We start from the raw sequence: 21984 nt of genomic DNA, 5'->3' as shown, positions 1-21984 counted from the left end.
TCTCTATTTGAAGTTTACTTGCAAGGATGGCCATGAAAGCTTCCCAGTAGTACTCTTCTTCTTTTCTAGAGGCAGTGTAAATATAGTGTTATGCAATAATCAAGCAGAGGTTTAAACCAAGTCGACGAGAGAAGTCATTGGTAACACCATATATTATCCTGTTTTCATCAAGAGTCATTGGCTCAGAGTTTTTGGAAATCCACCAGTTAGTAAACTGAGACCAAAAGCTCTTAACTTTCAAACAGGTTGCGAAAAGGTGGGTTAGTGTTTGTCTTTCAGAGCATAGGTGACATTTATCGGATTCTTTAAGTGCGTCTCTAAAAAGTGTTGCGTTTGTTGGCAGAATGTGATGAATAATTTTAAATTGAAAGATGGCAAGTCTGGTGTCCTTGGTGACTTTGAAAGGAAGGCTATAAATGAGTTGTATTGTTTTCTCATTCAGATTTGCTTTTACCATCCTTTTTTCAGCAGTAGGCGTTACAAACTTATTTTTAACAAAGAATTGTGTTGCTGATTTGCAAGAGAGCTTATTTAAAGTTAGTCTATCGTTATCTTTACCGTCCAGAGGCGCCTGGATATTTCCTTTTAGGATGTTGATCCATTCTCTAGGGATTGAGTGGCCTATGCCATGATACATAAGAAAGTTAGCTTTGATTTTAAATCTAGAGCAGAACTCAGGAAAAGGTAAAAAGGCATTGTTTTGGAAAATATCTTTGAGTCTTATTACTCCAGCTTCGTGCCATTTTTCGTAATAGACAGAAAAACCTCCGATTTTAATGAAGCGATTGTTCCAGATGATTTCATTCAAAACTTGCTCTTTGGTGTTAGGGGAGCCGCAATTTATTTTCTCCCAGGCGTAGAGAGCTTCCTTGTAAAAGGCAAGCGGTATTTCAAATTTAAGTGCTTTTAAGTCAAAATTGCATTGAAGTAAAAATAATCCTCTGACATCCCTTAGGTAGCTCAATGGTATGTGGCTCCAACTTGAAGTTTCGTTACTGTCGTTAAGTCTTTTTATCCAAGAAACTTTAAGTGCAGCGTTGATTATTTCGAAATCAGGCATATTCAGTCCGCCTTTTTCTTTCGGACCGATCATGGTCTTTTGCTTTATTTTAGCTTTTTTGTTCCACACAAATTGGGTAATTGCTTGATTTACCATTGTGATAAATTGCGAAGGAAAAGTGAGCACTGATGCGTTATATACAAGTTTAGAGACCGCGAGAGATTTTAAGATCGTTATACGGCCATATAATGTGAGGTTTCTAGGGTACCATAAGTTAAGAAGGTTTTTCATTGAGTTCAACTTTTGTTCGAAGTTTTTCTGATATGCAACTTCATCATCATGTGAAAAGTGAATACCTAAAGCGAGTACTGAGTTAGAAGGCCAAGCTATTCCGAGGGGTTCTGTTGTATTGTTTCTGTTCGCGCCTAACCACAATCCTTCAGTTTTGCTTTTGTTAATCTCTAGACCTGAACATTCCTGAAAGTTTGACAATAATTGGAACAAGTTAGTTGCAGATTTTAAGTCAGAAACAAAGGCAGTTGTGTCGTCGGCATATTGAGAAAGTTTAAACTCTTTGTTATGTATATTAATTCCTTGAATAGATTTATCATTTCTAATAGCAGTGGCTAGAATTTCAGCACATAGAACAAATAAAATGCCTGAGAGTGGACAGCCTTGACGAACGCCCCTCTCAGGTTTGAAAAACTCAGACGCATAACCATTGTTTATGAAGCAACTTGAGCAATCCGTGTAAAAGGTTTTATCCTTTTTTGAATGCTTGGACCGAAGTTAAAAACTTGTAAGGTCTTGTGTATTCTTCACATTGTTTCACTATTAACTACCTTCACATAGCTTCCCTTCACATATCTATATTTCAATATCCTTCCTACACTAGGTTCTGCAAATCTCCCTCATTTTCACTTTTCTCTGTTTTTAACACCTTAAAACTTGAGAAAGCTTTTATTTGGCGTGATGTCCTCTGGATGTTGCTGATGTAATAATATTTAGATTTAGATTTAGACTTAATAGTTATGTGACTTGTAGCTTGTTTAATGTAGAGTCAGTTAAAACTACCCTTTACTTAAGAAATTGAACCAACATCGACAAACTCAAAAGCACTTCACAAGCCAGTTCAGTGAGTGCTTGTATCATCAGCTAGGCTGGTTTTCTTCAGTTCAGAGAGATGAAGAAACAATAAGAATGGTTTGACTTACTCTGGAATCTCTCCATTGGGCACCACAATACTAAGAGTATCATGTATGAGATTATATTTCATAATTCTGTCAGCAGATGTGGTTGAAGTCAGTGAAGGTGAAGCATTCACCTGAAAATCAAACGAAGATTTTTCATAAGTTGAATGCACCTGCCCCTACACCTGCTTATACCAGAAGGGATGGAGAATAAACATACAATCAGGCATTCTTTCCTACACGAATGTCCACATGGTCATAGGCAGGGTTGCCATGGTCAGGGAAAATTGGGTTTTGTTCAAGGTCAGGGAAAAGCTAGAGAGTTTTGTATTAGCTCAGGGAGTTTCTAAATCCCTGTTCAAAGTTAGTGAAAAGTCAGGGAATTTTATCTTAAGTTGCCACAAATTATTGTATTAGATGTTTTTGTATGGACAAGGCAATTTTGTTTTAAAAATTATCTGAGCTATCCTTATTTTTGTTGATTCATGGCCAGAATAGTTATCCTGCAGGGTCAGTGAAAAGTCAGGGATTTTTTTTTTGCTCTGGTGGGTGGCAGCCATTGATGGGTACAAGAGAAAGCAATTTTCAGTCTCTTTTCAGGATATTCTTCCTCCATGCAGCACTCTCCACTTGTATGGCAGCTTACCTAACTACCACACTAGCTTAATCACCATGTGGTAGTTTATTAGATCCCAATTTATGAAATTATGACACTAAATTTCTCATTGCAATGCTCAATGAATGAAAACAGCTAAGTAAAATTGACCTGTTAAGTTGTTATAACTCATGAAGACATAACCCCCAGTTGTGTTTCAGTAAGTTGCAGTTAACGGTAGAGATGTTAATTTTATCACCTCATTCAATCCAGGGTGAGCTAATGGGGCTCATCAAATAATATAGTTCAATATATGTTTATTATATTTTGTTTAAAAAGGTAGGTACATGTACATGTTCCTTCTTTCTACCAACCTCTATAAGCCAAGGCTTGAGATTATCGTCAATAATGATATCATAACTGAAATTGAAGAGAAATAGAGGATATTACATGGCTGCAAGGAGATACGAAATTTCTCTTTGAGTGTTGAAAAGTGAGTGAAATATTTTCCAACATGAGAAGAGAAATTTCGTGTCTCAAAGTGACTGTAATTTTCTTTTTATTATGTAAAATTCTCATAATACATAGCAAAATTTTTTGCATCTTTCCGAAGATTTCTGACCATTTTCCGCAGGTTTCCAAAGATTCTTCAAAAGTTGTCCGAAGGCCAGACAAACGTTTCCAAACATTTTCAGAAAATCTCCAAAGATTGCCGAAGACTTCAGAAGAAGATCTGAAGATGTTTCAATCATACAACAACAAATTTAAGTGCAGTTAAGGGACAAAAATTATATCGTGTGAATAACTGATATCACATGTGGGATATTATATTGTTTTTAGTGCAGAGTGCACTACTGGGATGGTTATGGGGGCTTCCTGCCCCTAAGGCACTAAGGCCCTATTGTGCTAAGGCCCTATTGCGATAAGGTCCTATGGCGCTAAGGTGTAAACTTTAATGTTTGTTTAATTAATTAATTTCAATTAATTAATTAGTCTAGAGGTAAGGAAGTGGTGGCGGTGGGGTGAGAAAGGTACATGTGTACTCTACGTAAAACATGTTCCATCACCGTCACTTGGGTGTGAACATCGCAAAGCTATATATTTGTTTCAGGTAACCCCTTGCTCTTCTTGTGGTACCATTCTCTTTAGAACAAAATTAATTTGCTCTAAACGTATGCGTAGATTACTTAGCGTTCGTGGCTTCTATATTAGGTGGAGGATACATTGCATACAGAATCACGCAGAAATGTTGAGTGGTTTTCCTTACGGTAGAACTCAACATGTAGGACGCATGCGTTCTAGCATCGTTAGTGTTATACACTATCTTTCCACGGGGTATTTTTTATGTCATGTCATGTGACCAAGGACGGCAATTATTTTTCAGGAACGTTACTGTGGCTGCATAGGTTTTAGAATTACACACGGGTCGGATCAACAAATATCATCTGCTGTTTTCAATCTACGATAGTGTACTTGTCAGGGTTCAAATGTATTGCTTCTCCTTAGTGGCTTGTTTATTTCTTGCCGTAATTGTGTCTGTAAGAGAGACCAAGTTAGTGGCTTTAATACTCCGCAAATTGTAAATTTGTGACAAAAGAAAGTAGGAAAGTGCTCAAATATTGCTGCAGACTCCGAGGCACTTCATGAAAGCGCAAATTAATTTAATCAGTCTTTGAGGAGACTCATTCATATTGGCCAAGTAGCGCTGTTTATTTTCAATACTTTTCGTTGAAACGCTTCTCAGCCATCAATATCGTTGTGTTTTAATTTTGAATTGTTTTATTGTTAACAACAAAGGTGGCAACAGAAAAAGAAAGTGGCATTTCGTGACTATCTGATAATTAAATTATTTCTTGTTAATCGGTGATAAGGAAATTTGCATTTTAAGTAAAACAACATCGTTTCTGTTCCGTTTCTTCATCACTACATCAGATATTTAACTTTCTTTCATTTATCCCCCAAAACAAGTGCATCTTCCGTGTGTTTTGGAGAAAACAAGGGTTTCATATTATATGCCTTTGCAAGGAAAACAAAAGTATCAAGTTACAAAGTTGGCATAAAGAGCTAAATTGTCACGTTGGCTGCTTCACTGTAATGTTGAATTTAAAATGAACGAAAATCAACGTAAAACACCAGTAGTAATTTGTATGTAATTTTTGGACCTTGAATGAAAATACAACCTTGAAACATACACACTACTAAGGGGAAAAGCCCTCACAGACTATCAAGGTAGACACAAACCGGAACTGAACCGAACAGGGGTGAGTACTTATGGGACTACTGTGCCAGAGCTATCAACTGTGCTCTGCACTATCTGAGATTGTCTCACTAGTTATTAATTTGCTACCACTTGATATACTACTAAATTTTATACAATAAAGGCTTATCTTAAATGTGCATGAGTCCTTATTTCTCGGTTATGGTTCCAGCATGTTTCCTTATAGTATTTACAGCAGTTAGAGATCGAATTATTAAATGAAGACAACATCAAGGGAGCAGAATCTTTCTAACAATGGATTTATCTTCAGTTGTCAGAAGAATTGTTGGATTTGTTGTGTTTTACTTACCCATAGCATTCAAAGCAGTGCCTGTCATTGGCTATTACATTCTAGGAAACAAATATTACATGACAGCATTTAATTTAACAGAGGTAAAATATTGAAAAGGTCTTGAACAAGGTTTTTCAAATAATTCGCATGGAAACAACATATATTCAGGTGGCATGGGTGAAAGAATTTGTTTTTAATCCTCACTGAAAAATTATGACCTTTAAAAGAAAATTAATGTTGAATAAATACAAAGTCAAGAGGTTTGTGTGCTTCAAGGTTTTAAACCCATTAGGGAAAGTGAACTGTTTTGGCTTTGGCTTAATATTTACAGTTCTAATATCCCCCCCATTAGGGTGGCTTGAAACAGTTTCCAGCATTTTCCAAGACTTAGATTTTTATGGGTCATTATAACCACTCTATATCGGTTGCTGTCACAATCATGATATCAAAAAAACTACCCAATCATGAACATGGTGTCAATTTCATGGCATAAGAAGTTAGCAGGATAGCATCAGTATGATCTGCTAACACCCTTAATTTTAGCTTTAAGCACTTATAACTCCAAAACAAGCTTGGTGACCCCCATTTTTGTGGGATTATGCAATATTATCCCATAATCATTGTGGGATTATCCAATATTATTGCATAATCACACATAGTCATCGGTCATATTGAAGGTTTGAGGATTTTATGAAACTTGAGAATCTTTCCCCCAGTGAGAGCTAATAGTTAATGAAGATAGTGAAAACTCGAGATGTAATCGGATCGTTGCATTTACAAAGTGGCAGACATACAGAACCGCCTGAAAGTACTCATTTTACCGAGGTTATGCTGCGGCCAATTCACAGATTAACACCGCGTTCTAGCCTCGGTAAAGATGCGGCGCGCTGAAATTTTACTGAGGTTTTACCTAGGTTTGCCGCGGCATACAATACTGCGGTAAATGGTAAGACGCAGTAGAGTTGAATAGGCTAAAATACCCTTTCTTTTGATTCATTAACTTTACAATGCCATCTTTCACGCTCCAGTGATAAATCATGTGTCCCTCATATTACAAAAAGGCCCCGCTGTAGCATTGTTAACTTCTTAAGAATCCGTTGTAAATATTGAGTAATTGCTATTACAGCATCTCCACAGTTCCACTTATGTCAAGATACAACACTATCAAAATCAATAAATAGTTCGCTGTCGTCGCTGTTGTGTGCAAATAACAAGGCGCCATGCCGGCCAGTTTGCTTTAAGCATTTTCACCTTTGACGCGAAAATTTTTGTAAAAGTACCCCTTAAAATAAGAGTTTCCTCCAAATTATAAATTTTCCTCAGAGTACGGAAATTCATAGTTGAGAAGCGACAAGCGACATTACAGTTTTATAACTTTCACATGTTCAAACTTGTGTTGCATGAGACGTCACATTTTTGTATCTCGTTCACACGTGGCGCTTCGTGTTGAGAGTTGTTTATGTTGTTTTGTTGTTATGTTGTTTTGCATCAATCATGAGAATGTTTCAAACATCAGAATACACACAGCTGAGATTGCTCTTGTTTTATAAATCAAATGTGAAGATTGCTAAAGTTGTTTTGGAATTGTTCAGTGTTCAGTGTTTGCAGGAAGATTTTCATCACGTGCTATGCAATGAGTTGAGCAAGTGGCTCAAATTTCATTCACGAACAAACACTAGTAGTTAAAAAGCTGTATTTCATGATCTATTTTCTGTGCTCCTGATGATGAAAACGCAAATTATAGAACAAGCGCAATCGCAGCTTGGTTACCTTGGGAGGAATAATAATATTTCCACCGACAAAGAGACAAGAGGCAAGCAGGTGAAATACCGACAGGCTTCTGCCAGAAGTTGTTTATAATTATTCTCATCTGATTTATAGAAACTCTTATCGATTTGCTCTGAATTTGATATTGAATTCGCGATCAATGTAACGTTTACGGTGAGATAGAAACGAACCACAGAAACTGCATGTTTGGATGTCCTGGAATCCCAGATTTAAAAAAATAAACATGCTAGCGTGCGTGGGTGTTGGAAACTTGATTTAGTGAAATGTTTTGGTGTCCTCTTATTAGTCAATTTTTGTGTGGCAAAAGTGAAAGGAACAACAAATATCTTAACATCTGCTGAGCAATACCGTCGAATTACTAGAAACAGAACCGTTTTGTGAAAAAAGCGACCTTCTTGTGTCGCCTGGTTTGTTTTGAACGTTATGCAAATATAAGGCGTCACACACGATACATTAAGTTAACTGAGCCATTGCCGTCTATAAACTCACAATTGAATGTGTATTTTGAAAGAAAGAGGAATACACCAAGTAAATTTACAAGATTCTGATAGAGAAGTATTTTGTAATTGCTGGCATGCATGTCCATTTTACAATCGGTACTGCTACATTTTGCTGGCGAAAAAGCCGGCAACGCTGGATGCCCATGTTAACATTTCACGTGAAAGAGTAATCAATACATAGTAAACACTTTCTAACAAAAGAAATTAGCTTCTATTGTTTCTTCACCGCGGAACACCAAGTCTTGGTTGCTGCGGTGTGCGGTCACATCCGTCCAGGATGAGGTTGAGGATTTCGTCCCACCACAGTGAATTCACGGCAGAACACTTCGGAAAAGATGAGGTTTTACCGTGTTTTTACCGTGTAATAGTCTGCGGATCCACTCGGCTAACGCCTCGTGAATCCCCAGCTACTTTGACAATGTTATGACGAAATTCATGATCAATAACAGGACAGATGCATGAAAAACTGATGTCAATTTGTTAAACTGATGACGGCATTTTTGGCGATTTTCCAAAGACTTCCGACCACTTTGCGAAGATTTCCAAAGATTCTCCAAAACTTGTCTGAAGGTCACACAAACATTGCCAAACATTTTCCGAAAATTTCTGAAGATTACCAAAGATTGTGAAGATTGCTGAAGACTTTCGACGAAGACCCGAAGATGTTTTGATCATACACCAATGAATTTAAGAGCTTCTGCCTGAGAGACTGGGGCAGACTTGGAAATGAAGGTCGGCCGATTTCACTTAAAATTGGTAGACAAAGTCATTATGTGGACTTATGTAATATGCCAAAGTTTCAGGTTCAACAACTATTTTTTAGCCGAGTTCTGGATATCAGCCCCTCAGGGGTCCTCAGAGGCTGATTTTTAGTGTAATTTTGGCCACTTTTCATTCTCTCTTTTAGCAACGTAAAATTAATTTCAGACAAAACCAAACCATATTTGTAAAGCCCTATCCTTAGGCTTCTATGGGTAAAAACATTAGCTCATGGGAAGTTTTCGTTAGCCTGTGGCTGTGATCACAACTTAGTCCTATTTGAAGCACATAGGGAGCAACCGGAAATGGCCTGCTTTTTAGACTGCATATTTTCCATGCCCATGTTTTATATCGTGAAGTCTTAGTATCCCTGCAAAGTTCAGCCCTTAGTTTAGAAATACTAAGAAAAAAATACTAAGGTTGAGGCTTTTTTACTAAGAAAAAACTTACGAGAAGATGACTAACCAGGCCACTTCCGTTTCAACAAAGCGTGTCTGTAAAAATCAGCCATTTGATTTCGATAAATACCTTTTTTTCTTCTAAGTCGGGAATTAGAGACTGTGAGGTTAATTCTAACTGAAAAGGCTTGCCGTTAATCAGAAATTTTCATGTGACTTTTTTACGACCGATCAGATTTTGGTCTGGCAACGGTTACAAATTTTGTGGAAGAAGTCTTGAAAATTACGGATAATGCAGTTGCTGGACTTCTTTTCTGAAGAAAAACAACTTATCAGTCACTCTAAATGCAATCACAACGTCTCTCGTGACACCACTTGAAAATCGCTTTGAACCTCGAATAAATTTCGAATATATTTATAGCTAATTGTAAAATTAAATGCAGTCTCACTATTGAAGTCTATACGGTTTAGAGGCACGTCCCTTTCTTATAATCCATTATAAGAGAAGCATCATTAAAAACCTTAGCCCCAGTGATAAATTGATCGTGAGTGCATGCGAGTAATGAAAATTCAGGTTGGTTCATACAGTACGTGACGAGGTCACGACACGCCAACTTATCTGAAGTTTGCTGGCTATGATCGTCTTGGAATTCAGTTTTTTTCTTGTCTAGATTTGTCTCCTTGATACTGAGGAGAATGATCAGGTATAGAACTTGCATGAGAACCTAAAGAACGAATGGATATGCTACAGAATACTTATTCATACCCAGTCCCCTGGTGCAAAGGGCCTAGGTATTATAAATTGGGGAAGTCCAAGACGGTCCGTTTTCCCCGCCAAGTCGCTGAATGTCTGACTAAATTACCAGGAAATTACTCATTGGCACACTTTCCCTTTCTCTATCGGGATTTTCCTTTTGCTGCTTTCTCAGTCCGCACAGATCCAGACTAAATCTGTGTACTGCATATATCCAAAGATAGGACAGGGGAGGAGTGGGTTTTCCTTCAAAGACTACTGCTTATAGCACCCTAGCTGTAGAATTGCTGGCCCTTAACTCCGATTTCTATAAAAAAGGAAGTGATAATCCCCAGGACGACCAGTATGCTTGGTGTAGGTGGTATGGTAAGTCGTCACAAAGTCTAGTGCCTCATGCCTGCTGGAGCTTAAATTGGTTATTGTTCTTCTTCCCTGGACAAGATGATAATCACCGGCTCCCATTTATACATCTGGGTGAAGAGTGACACTGTGAAAGAAAATTGCTTTTCCCAAGACGACATGACAACTCCCTAGTAACCAGGAGCGCTCGATCTGGAGTCCAGCCGCAACCATTAGGCTGCGACCGTAATATGTATAGAATGTATAGTTTTGTATAGAATCCGAACGCGTTACTACGTTACATGTTTACTTCAGTCTGTCATAAATTGATAAAATGTAACCGTGAAATGAATATATGGCCAGCACATGGACATCTTGCTGGCTGGATTGTTTATTTACAAGAAAAGGAACTATCTGCTTATTAAATCTATTCATTCTTAAAGTGAATTTGTTTCATTTGAGTGTGCTTGAAAGGCAGAGGAGCGAAAAAGTCTGGCTATTACAATTTAGTCTCCTGGAAAACTGAAGACATGATTATACAGTGTCCCGTTTGGAAAGAAGATGACATATGCGGGGCACGAGATAACAAGCCGCCAGAGGCTGCTGTGACTCTCCCGTTAGCGACATTAGATTGAGATGTTACCCACCTGCTGGCCAAATTAAAGTGGGCACTGGTGGTAATAAACTGGCCACTTACCATAGAGTTGAAAATTTCCCTGAATGAAAGTTAAAGTATGAATTAAAGAGGATTGCCCATGTCACCACCGAAAATTCACTCGTTTGCGTGACCAAAGTGGGCCATGTCAGCACCCTTTTTGAAGAAATCAAAGAAGGTTACCGCTGACGTTTCAGATAGCATATTTCAGGCGTTTGGGATTGTAATACCTATTGCATCCATAAGTATCCAAGGTTAGAGTGACTGCATGCATGTTCATCAGACATAAATTTATTTTGCACGTTCAAAGATTTTTTTACACGCTTTAATGTCTTTAATTCGTTCCACTGGTTCAAGGATCATTGTTCCATCATCATCTGCATACACATTTAAACAAAATATCTCTAACTTAAATTGTCTACCCAGTACCCGCCCACAATTCAATTTCTAACATTTTTGACGCCATATTGGATGTTGTTTCACTTGAAAAGTCGAAAGAGCTTGGAGATGAATTAAGTAGTTTCACATGCCCAATATTAAATCAGAGTAGAGACGCTTCGCGTGTCATGCTCAAACAATGTAATCTCCTGGCGAAAATAGGAAGTAATTTGGCCCTCTATTGTATCATGAGGCTTACTAATACTTGCAATCTCTATTGTAACGATGGTATTCTTATTTAGAGTCGATACCAAAGAGGAGCCTGGACGGAAGCTTGAAGGAAAGCACCTCTGAGTGCGTCACAATTAAGTCGGAAATTTCGGTACCACTAGTCACACAAGGTATTTGTGATCTTCTGGCAGGGGGAAGGAGAAAAAAACTCACGACTTGAAATTCTAATTATGGTGAATAGTCAGCTATGAAGGCACGTGACGTTAGAATGTCATAAATTTCAAAACATCCGTCATATTGAACCCACCATGTCTGGATTTCATGACTACTTCATGAAATCAAAATATCGTTTCAGTTTGCCAGGTATAACAAAATTAAAAGAGAAGAGAAAGGGTATTAAAGGAATTAAAAAGTGCAAAAAACTATGTTTGTCCCAAGAAACCTTGAAAACGTCAATAAAAAACAGAGAATTAGATGAGAAAAGTCAAACTTAGGGTAATTATGCCTGACAAAGCAAGGTTGCCATGGAAACAAGGTAGAGTCCCATAAATAAGGCTTTTTTCTCAGCTTTTCCCACCTAACTTATGCACTCAGTAAACAACTTGTTTCATTGTATTTTAATTACTTTTCTTGTTTTCAACGTATCAAGTTTCCCCTCACCTTCCAGTCCCCTGGGTACAGGGTACAAATGCTACATAAAATTTAGTTTCAAATCCGTCAGTAGGAAAGTTTCTAGTTTATGGTTTGAAAATATATATTTCCTTTAAATAATTTACTTTGGGATCATTGATTGTTTGTTAATTGTGCAGCTGGTGTCTAAAAATCTCTCCTAAAAAGTAATTGAGAGTTTGACAGGAAGTGCGTAGTAGGTAACTTCTCTAAAAATGTTTCGTAGTAAAAAAGCCTCAACCACAGTTTTTTTTTCTTGGTATTACTAAACTAAGGGCTGAACTTTGCAGGGATACTAAGACTTCATAATATAAAACATGGGCATATGCGGTCTAAAAAACAGGCCATTTCCGGTTGCTCCCCATATGCTTCAAATAGGACTAAGTTGTGATCACAGCCACAGGCTAACAAAAACTTCCCGTGAGCTAATGTTTTTAATTATAGAAGCCTAAGGATAGGGCGTTACAAATATGGTTTTGGCTTTGTCTGAAATTAATTTTACGTTGCTAAAAGAGAGAATGAAAAGTGGCCAAAATTACACTAAAAATCAGCCTCTGAGGACCCCTGAGGGGCTGATATCCAGAACTTGGCTAAAAAATGGTTGTTGAACCTGAAACTTTGGCATATTACATAAGTCCACATAACGACTTTGTTTACCAATTTTAAGTGAAATCGGCCGACCTTCATTTCCAAGTCTGCCCTGGTCTCTCAGGCAGAAGCTCTTAAGTACAATTTAAGAGACAAACTTGATATCAGTAAAATCATCAATACCTTCACTAGTGAGGATATGGAAAATACGCCACCTGAGTTCTAGATGTGGTTTTGTATGAATTTTACGAGTGGCGTATTTCCCAGTAAAACACTCACATCTATATAATAAAAGATGATATTTAAAATGCACACCAAGCCTTTGCTTCTAGTCAAATCCCGTCTAAACGGCTCAAACAGACCCAGGAACACAGGTACATAACAGTACATTTATTTTACATGAATGTAAATGATTATGTTATTGCTGATACAGTGTTCAGGTCCACTGTGCTTTGGACGAGCAAGAAGATTTTCATGAACAAAAATCGAATGGGAGCTTTAAAATTGCCTACAGGCCAAAATTTAAGCTTGTTGTTTTGTTTTCAAAGTGGTGATGCAATGAATAAAATCCCAAATTGGGGTGTTGGGTTGATCTCAATCCTTTTGGTGTGCGATGCTTGTGTTTTTCATGCAACAGTGTTTGGTGAAATAAAGTCATTTGCGGTGCTGTGGTTTCTTGTTTGACCTTATCCAAACTTTGTTTAATTGGTGCTAATTCATGACAAGCATGTACCATTGTTTTTAATAAAATACAGACCAACACTGTCTAGTTAATTTTCAATATGCTTCAGCTGCCAATCTGAAGTTGTTTTCATTAATACAAAACTTGACAACTAACCTTACCTCTGCCATGATGCTCCCGGAGCTGGTTTAGGTCAGTTACCAAGGTTAAGACAACAGATATATCCACTTGCGGTCGCATGGTATCTCGCACCCTGTGGTGTTCAGATTCTCATTAGGTCACGTTTTTGACCATGTTTGTTTTCATAGCAAAAAAGTAAGCCAAATCAGGACCAGCCACTTGGACAATATATTCGAAGGTACGTCTAGATAGTCTGAAGTTCTCTTTCCATCCTTTTCAACGAAATTTCCATGTAAAAGGGTTTCAAACCAGAAATGGTTAGCGAAGTCATTAAAAGTGCTTCCTCTTTCAGCCATTTCTGAAAGCTGCGTGGTTTTGGAACTTGAATTGCCTGGTTAGTGGGTTAAATAAATGAAAACAGAAGTCGAATTTAACTAGAGAATGTCTGTAAACAAACACATAGAAAAAATGTTCAGCTAGTTAATGGCCTAGTGAATAACAGTATATTTTATTTTACAACAATGTAAATGATAATGTGGTTCAGTTCCCCTGTGGTCTGAGTTAATTGGTAGCAAATTAAAAATAACAAACAACACTTAGTATTGACGTAGAACCTGAATTATGAAATTTTGCAAACCAAAGCAAATTTCCCTTTGGGAGAGAGGGAAGATTTTCGGCCTACTGGTGTACATGAACGTAACATTGTGCGTCCGCACAAATTCGCTCTCCAGAGAAAGGCACGGCTTTGGTGCAACAACACAGGGTAAAATCAAAGAAGGCACAAATAAGGCACGGTTTATGCACAGGCAAGACACATTTCTGGCACTCTTTAGGACAGTTTAGGCACAACTTAGGCAAAGTTTAGCCACAGTTTAGGCGGCGTGGAGTTTAAAAGTGGCAGCCCAGATATCAAAATTTTACATGGGCCTTCTGCTGCAGGTGCTCTGTGGCACTTTGAATTCGCGATTTAAAGAAATTGACCTCCTTGTGCAGGGCTATGTTTGTGGGTGTTCTATTTTCCATATATGGAAAACTAATTTATGCAAAGTTTGATTCAAGATGGAAATGAGTTAAACAATTATCCGAACATAATGAAGATCTAAGGCACTGAGAAACAATCTGAAGATGAGGTTTGAGGCAAATTCTCAAGCACTTGAGACAATATATTTACTTTATGCTACTTCAAGATGGATGAGCTTAGACACTATAGATGTATGTGGCAAGATTACATCATTTTCACGGTCCCTTTCGGACAATGCTTCGAGAGAGCTAAACCTCACCATTTCAACACAGTCGTTCTCTGTGAAGACGCGAGTTAAATATTCCAACTGGTCTAAATTAAACAACTTAAGAAGACATGCTTATGTAAATGTAAATATATGTATGTAAATATGTAATTTGTTTTATAACCCATGGAGCACCAACGAGTTCACAAGAACTCGTTCAGAAATGCCTGTGCATTCCTGGGTCGAATTGGAATTTGGAAATGTTGGTTTTTGGGGAGAGGGGAAAACCAGAGTACCCGTAGAAAAACCTCTTGGAGCAGAGTAGAGAACCAACAACAAACTCAACCCACATATGATGCTGGGTCCAGGAATTGAACCTGGGACACATTGGTGGGAGGCGAGTGCTCTCACCACTGTGCCATCCCTGCTCCCCTTAAAACACCAACGTACTGTAACGCTTCTACCACCTCTCATAAGTAGTTCAATGACTGTTGAATATCAGTGGTAAATAAGAATTATAATACACCGGGAACTGGTTAGAGATTGAATAGAATGCTTATTATCAAATATAACAAAGATTTTATTATAGACCTCACACAGGTTAGTCTAAAGAATACTTTTAGAGCTCTTTAACACACTACTTTGCCACAATTACGCATGATTTGGCACAATTTAGGCATGGTCTTTGAACACTTCCAATTTTGGAACAACTTAGTGAAAGCTTTTCTTAGGCACATTTTACATAGCAGAACTTGTGAGTATTTCAAAAATTAGTTTCTTATCTTCTCTGTAACAAAAGGAACTAAAACAAAAACGATCTTCCAAATCATTGTTCAGTCTGCATCTAGACGGATATAACATGACAATCCTGCTGTAAACTGCTCTAACTTCCTCACTTTTCGATTGATTACTGTCATTGTTAAGATAATGAGTACTCATAAACCAGTAACTTTAAAGTTAAACTGGGTAACTTTCATAAAAACAGACAGATCCTAAAATGGGCCTAGTAAGACTCCAAATGTTATGTGAAACGTTCAAAAGGGACTGCTTAAGACAACTCTTTTAAACTACTCTCTTTTATTCAACCATATAGGCAGAACCAAACCTTTTCAATGGGAAGATATTCACAAATGTCAACTTCTTGCCAAATATCAACATGATCTGATTTTAAGCAAACTCACAAGAACCAAAATTATGGGTGATTTTTAGCTGTGTACCAGTAGCGTGTGCCAGGCCTTTCATGAACGCAAATCAAATGAGAGCTTTAAAACTACTTACAGGCCAAAATTTAAGCTTGCTCTTTTGTTTATGTTCTGAATTCATGCTTAGTTAACATCAAAACATGACATAACAGTCATGCAAATGTATCTCATAGAATTATTTTTTCGCAAAAAAAAATGTATTCTGTAACTTCTTTGATCTTCTTGGTAATGGTTGCCTTTGCTGCACTTTTTTTTCTGCAAAGATTAAGGGATTTTTTGTGTCGAATTCCTTCGTTTTCCCAAGTCATGTTACATGTAGCTTGTCTGTTGGGATCGTGTGTGGTCGATTCTTCACTCGAATTTGTGGCCATAATTTCCTTTCGGTCAAGCCTTGGAAAACTTGAGTTGCAGTTATCTTCGAACTAACTTAGACATCAGACCGAGAGGTGATTTGAAAACAAATTTTAAATTTCAAAAATTTAAGGTGGCTCTGAACCCTCTCAACAGAACTTTAAACTTTGTAAGTTGTATTTTAGCATATTTTTCACAATCTGATAATAAATCAAAGGGCTCTATGAGCCAACTCATTCATGCCCTTAGCCATGAAATGATTTAAGTGTTTATTGTGTTTACTAATGTTGGTGGCACATCAGTAAGCATCAAGCTTCTTCCTGACATGTATCTTAGCTATCAGCAGGCTTACAATTGATTGGATGATTTGGCAAATGAATCATTTGCTGTGCAATAGATTAAGACAATATAGCATTGTTCTGCGTGTTTTGTCGCCAAGCATTTGCGTTCATTGTTTAGCAAATGTTGTGTTGTCTAAATGAAGTGAAAGCCTCATTCACTGTTTGCTTGTTACAGTTTATGTATGGTATTTTATTCAAAAAAAATGCAAGTGATTAGTGCAACTTTGTCAGTAAACCTTGAGAAAGCTTGTGTAACTGTTTTATACATGTACCATGTTACACAAAATACAGGACAGAATTAAAGCTGAATATTCTATATCACATGCATTATATTAAGCCTATTTTGTTGTTTTGATGGAATGCAAGGTGGGAACGTTGAGTGGATGTAGATAAATATACATGTACGCTGATATAACTGACCATTTACTTTATATAATAATTATTACTTAAGCAACAACATAGTCTCTTGGGTTTTTATTGAGGCTTGTGCCACTTATGTTATCATGTTATGATATTCAAGTGCACAATATCTTGTTCACAGCATTCTGGAAATGTGGGTTGTTTATCATTTACACAGAAAAATCAGCTTGTCAACGGTTTGTGAAAATGGTAAGCAAAACTGCTTGATGGTAAGTTCTGTTCAGATTGGCCATATACCATTAACTCAAAAAACTCTAATTTAACAAAGGTTTAACCTGATAATAATACCAAAATGGCAGTGAAGAAGTTTCATAACAAAGACATTAGGTAGTCTGACAGTTCATTAACAGTCTTGATTTCTGGTGGTTGAAATTTTTCAACAGAGCATTTCAGTGTCTATTAATCCAGGTTGTAGTGGTATTATTTGTACCAATATGTTTTCTATTTTAATGAATATGAGACAGTCTTAATGACTATGTCAATATCTAAGGTGAGTTAATGACGCTGTGATGGTGAGCTACATGTACATCAGTTATCTGTTAATGAAGTTCAAAGTGTGCACGCTTGGTTTTCAAAGGAAAGCTTCTTGTCTGATGAAGTCAGTTTGCCAAGACAATCAACCCTGCACTCAAAGCATTTATCATTAAAGTTCTTGAGTTGTCATTGTCATTATTCATTTGGCTGTACCATTGTTTATAACAATTACTTATTGTTTTTTAATGAATAACTATTATGGGTAGCCAGGAATAATCCAGTAGATGTAACATTAACTGCTCCCTCTGAATTTCAATACAAAAAAGATGAAGATAAAAACATAAATAATTTGGAAGATAGTAGAAATAGGGAACATCCCTTTTTAGTTGACCCAGTCCTAGCAGGACAGGATTCTTAAGAAAGCAAGCACACAGTAGATAACTCTGATCAACTCTGTTTCCAACAATCTAAGATATAGGCATTGAATTGATTATTAACCTGCATTTCAATCCCATTTAGGTGACAGTCATGGTTACCAAATGTCACACAGCTTTTAAGATAGTCAGTTTGTGTCTCATGGTTAGATTCATTAAACTTAATTTCTTGTTTTGCCTGATCAATCCGGGCCTACGAGTGTAACACATGAGCAAAGATAATCAGCAAGGAAGTACAGTTTGCTCTTTATGAAATTCAGGACATCATCTATTACTGATGTTATTTGACTTAGGGCCATTATTATAAAGCAACAGTATTCATTTGGCATTTCAGTGGTAATAGCAATTTCATAGCTTTATAATGGAGCTTTATTGCAATTGTCATGCAATGATTGTAAACCTCTAAGTCTGAAACAGGCTTTAGTTTAGTTCTGGGTCATTTCAATTTGATGTGTGGGCTGTACATGTATGTTTTTTTGAAAGAAAATTCAAAGCAATTAAAGAAAGCAATATTTGCTCACCAGAAATTGCAAAAGCAGGAAGTCAAAATCCACAATTGCTGCCTTGAGCTGAGGAGCTTACACTCATTGAGCCTGTAATGACCGTAATGAAGGAATATCTCGCAACTAGTTTGTGCCCCACAAATTCTAAAATTTTCAATATTTCCAACCAAATTCACTCTGTATATCAACAACTAATACAGTATACAGTGGACATCCCATCTGATTTTCAGGACAACATCTGTAATAACAACCGGTGACATGGCATTTTCAGATGGCCTGTGTAACACCCCAGCTATATAGAGCATTTCTTTGCACCTGCCAATGCGGGAAAGTTGAGATGGCCAAGTGGATAATGAGTTTGCCTTGAAATCCAGTGACTGAAGTCTGGCTGAGGTTCAAGCCCTAGTCCACTCTCTTCACTTACTTTCTACTCGCACCATTATTTCCGGTTAACATCAGCATAAATAAATCAACATTTAATTTCCATCTATGCCGATTAAAAAGTCTAGGCCAATTTAAAAGTCTACACTGATTTAAAGTCCATGCAGATTCCCGGATGAAGGCCCCCATTGCTAAAACTCATTCATTGCCCATGCATGCATGAATGAGTTGAACATGGGGGTTACTGAGCTTGTTTTGGAGTTCTAAGTGCTTGAACTAAAATTAAGGGTGCTTTTAACAGGTTGTATTGTTGCTATGGTAACCTGCCACATAAAATGCATGACTGCAACTTGTTTACCAATGATTGAACATTTGTGTGATACCATTATTATGGTAGTATAGTGGTAGTATTCATCCTTGAAGGTATAGCTGTTAGAAAAGTGCTGGAAACTGTTGCAAGCCTCCATGACTGATGACCTGTCTTTAACCAATCAGTTACTTTGTGTTCAGAATGATAGGCCAAGCAAAACTACATAAAACTGATGGTACCTGAACAGCCTTGAGGGAGTGGACAATGCACCAGTTGATATCATCAAACAATTTGTCTGTCACCTGAACGGTAAAAAATGTTACAGTAATGCAATGAGGAAAAAACAAGAACAACAACAAAATGGTAAGGCAAGATTTCAGTTCCCAAGATAATGCTACTTTAAACATTGATGTACTAAATCTCAAATTAGAAACAGCTGTTTGGACTGAGTCCAAGAAACTGCAAAACATTAAATTTAACTTTAATTATTTCTTGATTTCAGCCACAGAAAAAAAAATTGATCAGTTTCCCTGATCTTTTGTTTGTTTAAAATTAGAATTTTGATCAGTTTTGTTAAGCATATTGGCTGATCACTGTTCTTTTACCAATTTGCATGATGTCACTTTAATTTATTTGAAAGGCCAAATGACAAATGAACTTCCTTGTTTGTCTTTCTCTGAGGAAATGGGAACTGCTAAATAATAAATTGCTTTGTTATTTCTTGAAACAAATAAATTGTGCATGTCCTAAAGGAATTCAGTTAGAGAAAAAAGTTTATGGGAATTGACTGACCAAGTGAGTGATCACGATAACCTGCAATTTGTGAGCTGAAAATACGTTTGTGGGACTAGGGAGGTGGGGGGGGGGGGGGGGGGGGACATTTCCACTGCAAGCAGACTTGATTGAGTTTTTGACAACTTGCTCCTGAGTTCCATTTCCTTTACCAAATATTAACACAACACAAGTGTACATGTAGCATATATATATAATGCTGCCTACTCTGCCCTTCACACTTCCTAGAATTTGAATAGATAATTCAAACAACAGGTATTGGAAAACTTTCTGAAGCATTTTACACAGTAAACAGTATACAACAATGTGAAGCAGACTGCATTACTTAGTACCTCTTTGCCTCTGGTTCCTTCAAGATAAAATTGTAAATTTTTAACAGTCCATTTGCCTCCATGAATTGGATTATACTCCTCCTTTAAAAGATTAAAGAAGAATTGAATAAATACGAGCTTAGCACTTAGCACTCCTTACTATATTTGAAATTAACCTACCCCATACTTTTGGATAGCCACATTTGTGAGATGGACAAACATGTTGTCTAGTTCATTAAGACTTGCATTGTATTGGACTGTACAAAATCTGCAGAATCCTAGTTTGTACCTGAAATGCATTTACAAAGTTCCATCAAGCTTTTTGAAGACCTTATTAGTTATTAGTGAGTTAGAAAGGGACATAGTTACTGTTAGTAAAAATCATGTAATGGGCTGGTTCACACTAGCAATGGAATTGGAAGCGGAGTCGGAATCAGAAGCGCAAGGAGCGTTACGATCCAGTATAAATCAAAAAGTGGAATCGGAAGCGGAGTCGGAAGCTCGACAGAATCAGAGTCAGAAGGATCAGAAGAGTTTCTTTTTCTTCCGTTTCTGCTTCTGCTTCCGTCACTTCCGATCCAGTGAGAACAAGGTGAACGGAATCGGAAGTGGAAGCGTAATTATCAGCCAATCAAAAAACACATTACCAGTCCCTTTCAAACTTAGAGCAAGAAAAAAAACTGGCGGCTCTAGAGGAAAAACTGGCAGAGGCTGTGAGACAGTTCCCTGTTCTTTATGACAAGTCCTGCAGGGACTTCAAAGACAACAGCAAAAAAAGGCTAGCATGGGAGGATGTCGCTAAACAAGTAGGACTTCAGACCGGCGTGTATTGCAGTAGTGAATACAGTTTCATTTGTTTGATGTTTTCGTTAGTCAGGATCATGCTGTTGTATGGCTGCAGTTTTCTTGGGTTTTTCCATTTGGGTATTTGTTACTGTAGTATTGTGTCTGCTGAGAGGTTACCTGAGAAAAAAAAAGAAAGCTATGTTTGGCAGAGTGCGGGATGGGAGTTAAAATGGAGCGAGATGTGGAATACGAGAATACAAGAAATTTTAATGGCTGGATATGGGATGAGCTAGAATATTTTGTCTGTAGCAGGATATAATACTCATTTCAACAGGCATCATGTTGGATAGTTTTAAAATAATGGATGGCCGTGACCATATTAAAAATGGCCACCATTGATTTTTTCACTCAAGTGAAAATTAGGACATAATGAGTTACATGCAGAGTACAATGTTTAGCTTTTAGACCACCTTGATAAATAACCTTTGTTTGCAGGATATCACACGTGGGGAGTTGGCCTCCCAAAAATGCACCGGAAAAATTATAGCCCCCCACTAGATATATATTATGAATGCGCCCTTGTTAACTTGTTTTTGTTTGTTTTCAGGGGCAGGGGCAAAATCAATGTTTACAAATTTATGAATGAGATATAGCCGGGATCAAAAGAAATTAAAACAGGCCAAAGTTAGTGGCAGTGGATCGGATGGTGTTTCAAAAGTAAAGGATGAAGCTGGAGATATGTTCCCCTACATAGCATGGCTTGATCTGTTTTATAAGCCAAGGAAAATAACTAGTAACTCTATTACAGTTAATTCAGAAAATGAGGAGTCAGAGGTCGATGAACCAACAAATCAAGATGATACATCCCCAGAAAAGGAAAACATATCTGACATAAGAGAAAAAGGCAAAGTGTCTTCATATGTCAGTGATGATCTGTCATCTAATAATTTTAGACCACATAAAAAGAGCAAGCTGCATTCCAAAGCTAAAGCAAGAATGAACCAGGATGTTTCAACTGCAGCAGTAGAAGTCTTGCAATCCATAGGTGCAGCCCTTGGGCAGATTGGGAAGAAGCAAACAACCACCTCAAGTTTAAAAGATGAAGATGAGCTTTTTGGTGCTCTAATTGCTCCACAACTCCACCAGATAGCACCAGAACAGAAAGGGAGGGTTAAATGCAAGTATATATAACATTTTATACCAAGAAGTGTTAGCATCATTCTCTACACCCTCTATGTCTGCACCATACATTACAAGT

At 37.4% G+C, this 21984-nt stretch overlaps 1 protein-coding gene and 1 pseudogene across 5 annotated transcripts in view; one reads left to right on the top strand and one right to left on the bottom strand.

The window, feature by feature from the left end:
* Positions 1–21984, bottom strand: part of LOC110054105 (polyglutamylase complex subunit TTLL1-like) — a 101000-nt gene that overhangs the window by 2448 nt on the left and 76568 nt on the right. For 4 of the 5 annotated variants that reach the window (XM_089284978.1, XM_089284977.1, XM_089284979.1 and 1 more), the window contains 6 exons: positions 20121–20229; positions 19962–20042; positions 19077–19139; positions 5353–5393; positions 3160–3205; positions 2215–2324 (listed from right to left, as the gene is read on the bottom strand). In XM_089284978.1, the coding sequence (XP_089141104.1) occupies positions 2215–2324; positions 3160–3205; positions 5353–5393; positions 19077–19139; positions 19962–20042; positions 20121–20229 (450 nt within the window). Of the gene's footprint in view, positions 1–2214; positions 2325–3159; positions 3206–5352; positions 5394–12768; positions 13587–19076; positions 19140–19961; positions 20043–20120; positions 20230–21984 lie in introns of those variants that run through there. The other variant, XM_089284980.1, reaches the window with a different exon arrangement.
* On the top strand, positions 20329–21917 carry LOC149115522 (uncharacterized; annotated as a pseudogene).

This window comes from Orbicella faveolata, unplaced genomic scaffold (assembly GCF_042242905.1).
Source record: "Orbicella faveolata isolate gen_17 unplaced genomic scaffold, um_ofav_v1 contig_13, whole genome shotgun sequence".
NCBI lineage: Eukaryota > Metazoa > Cnidaria > Anthozoa > Scleractinia > Merulinidae > Orbicella > Orbicella faveolata.
The sequence above is the reverse complement of the archived record's forward strand: the minus strand, read 5'-3'. Positions and strand labels throughout refer to the sequence as shown.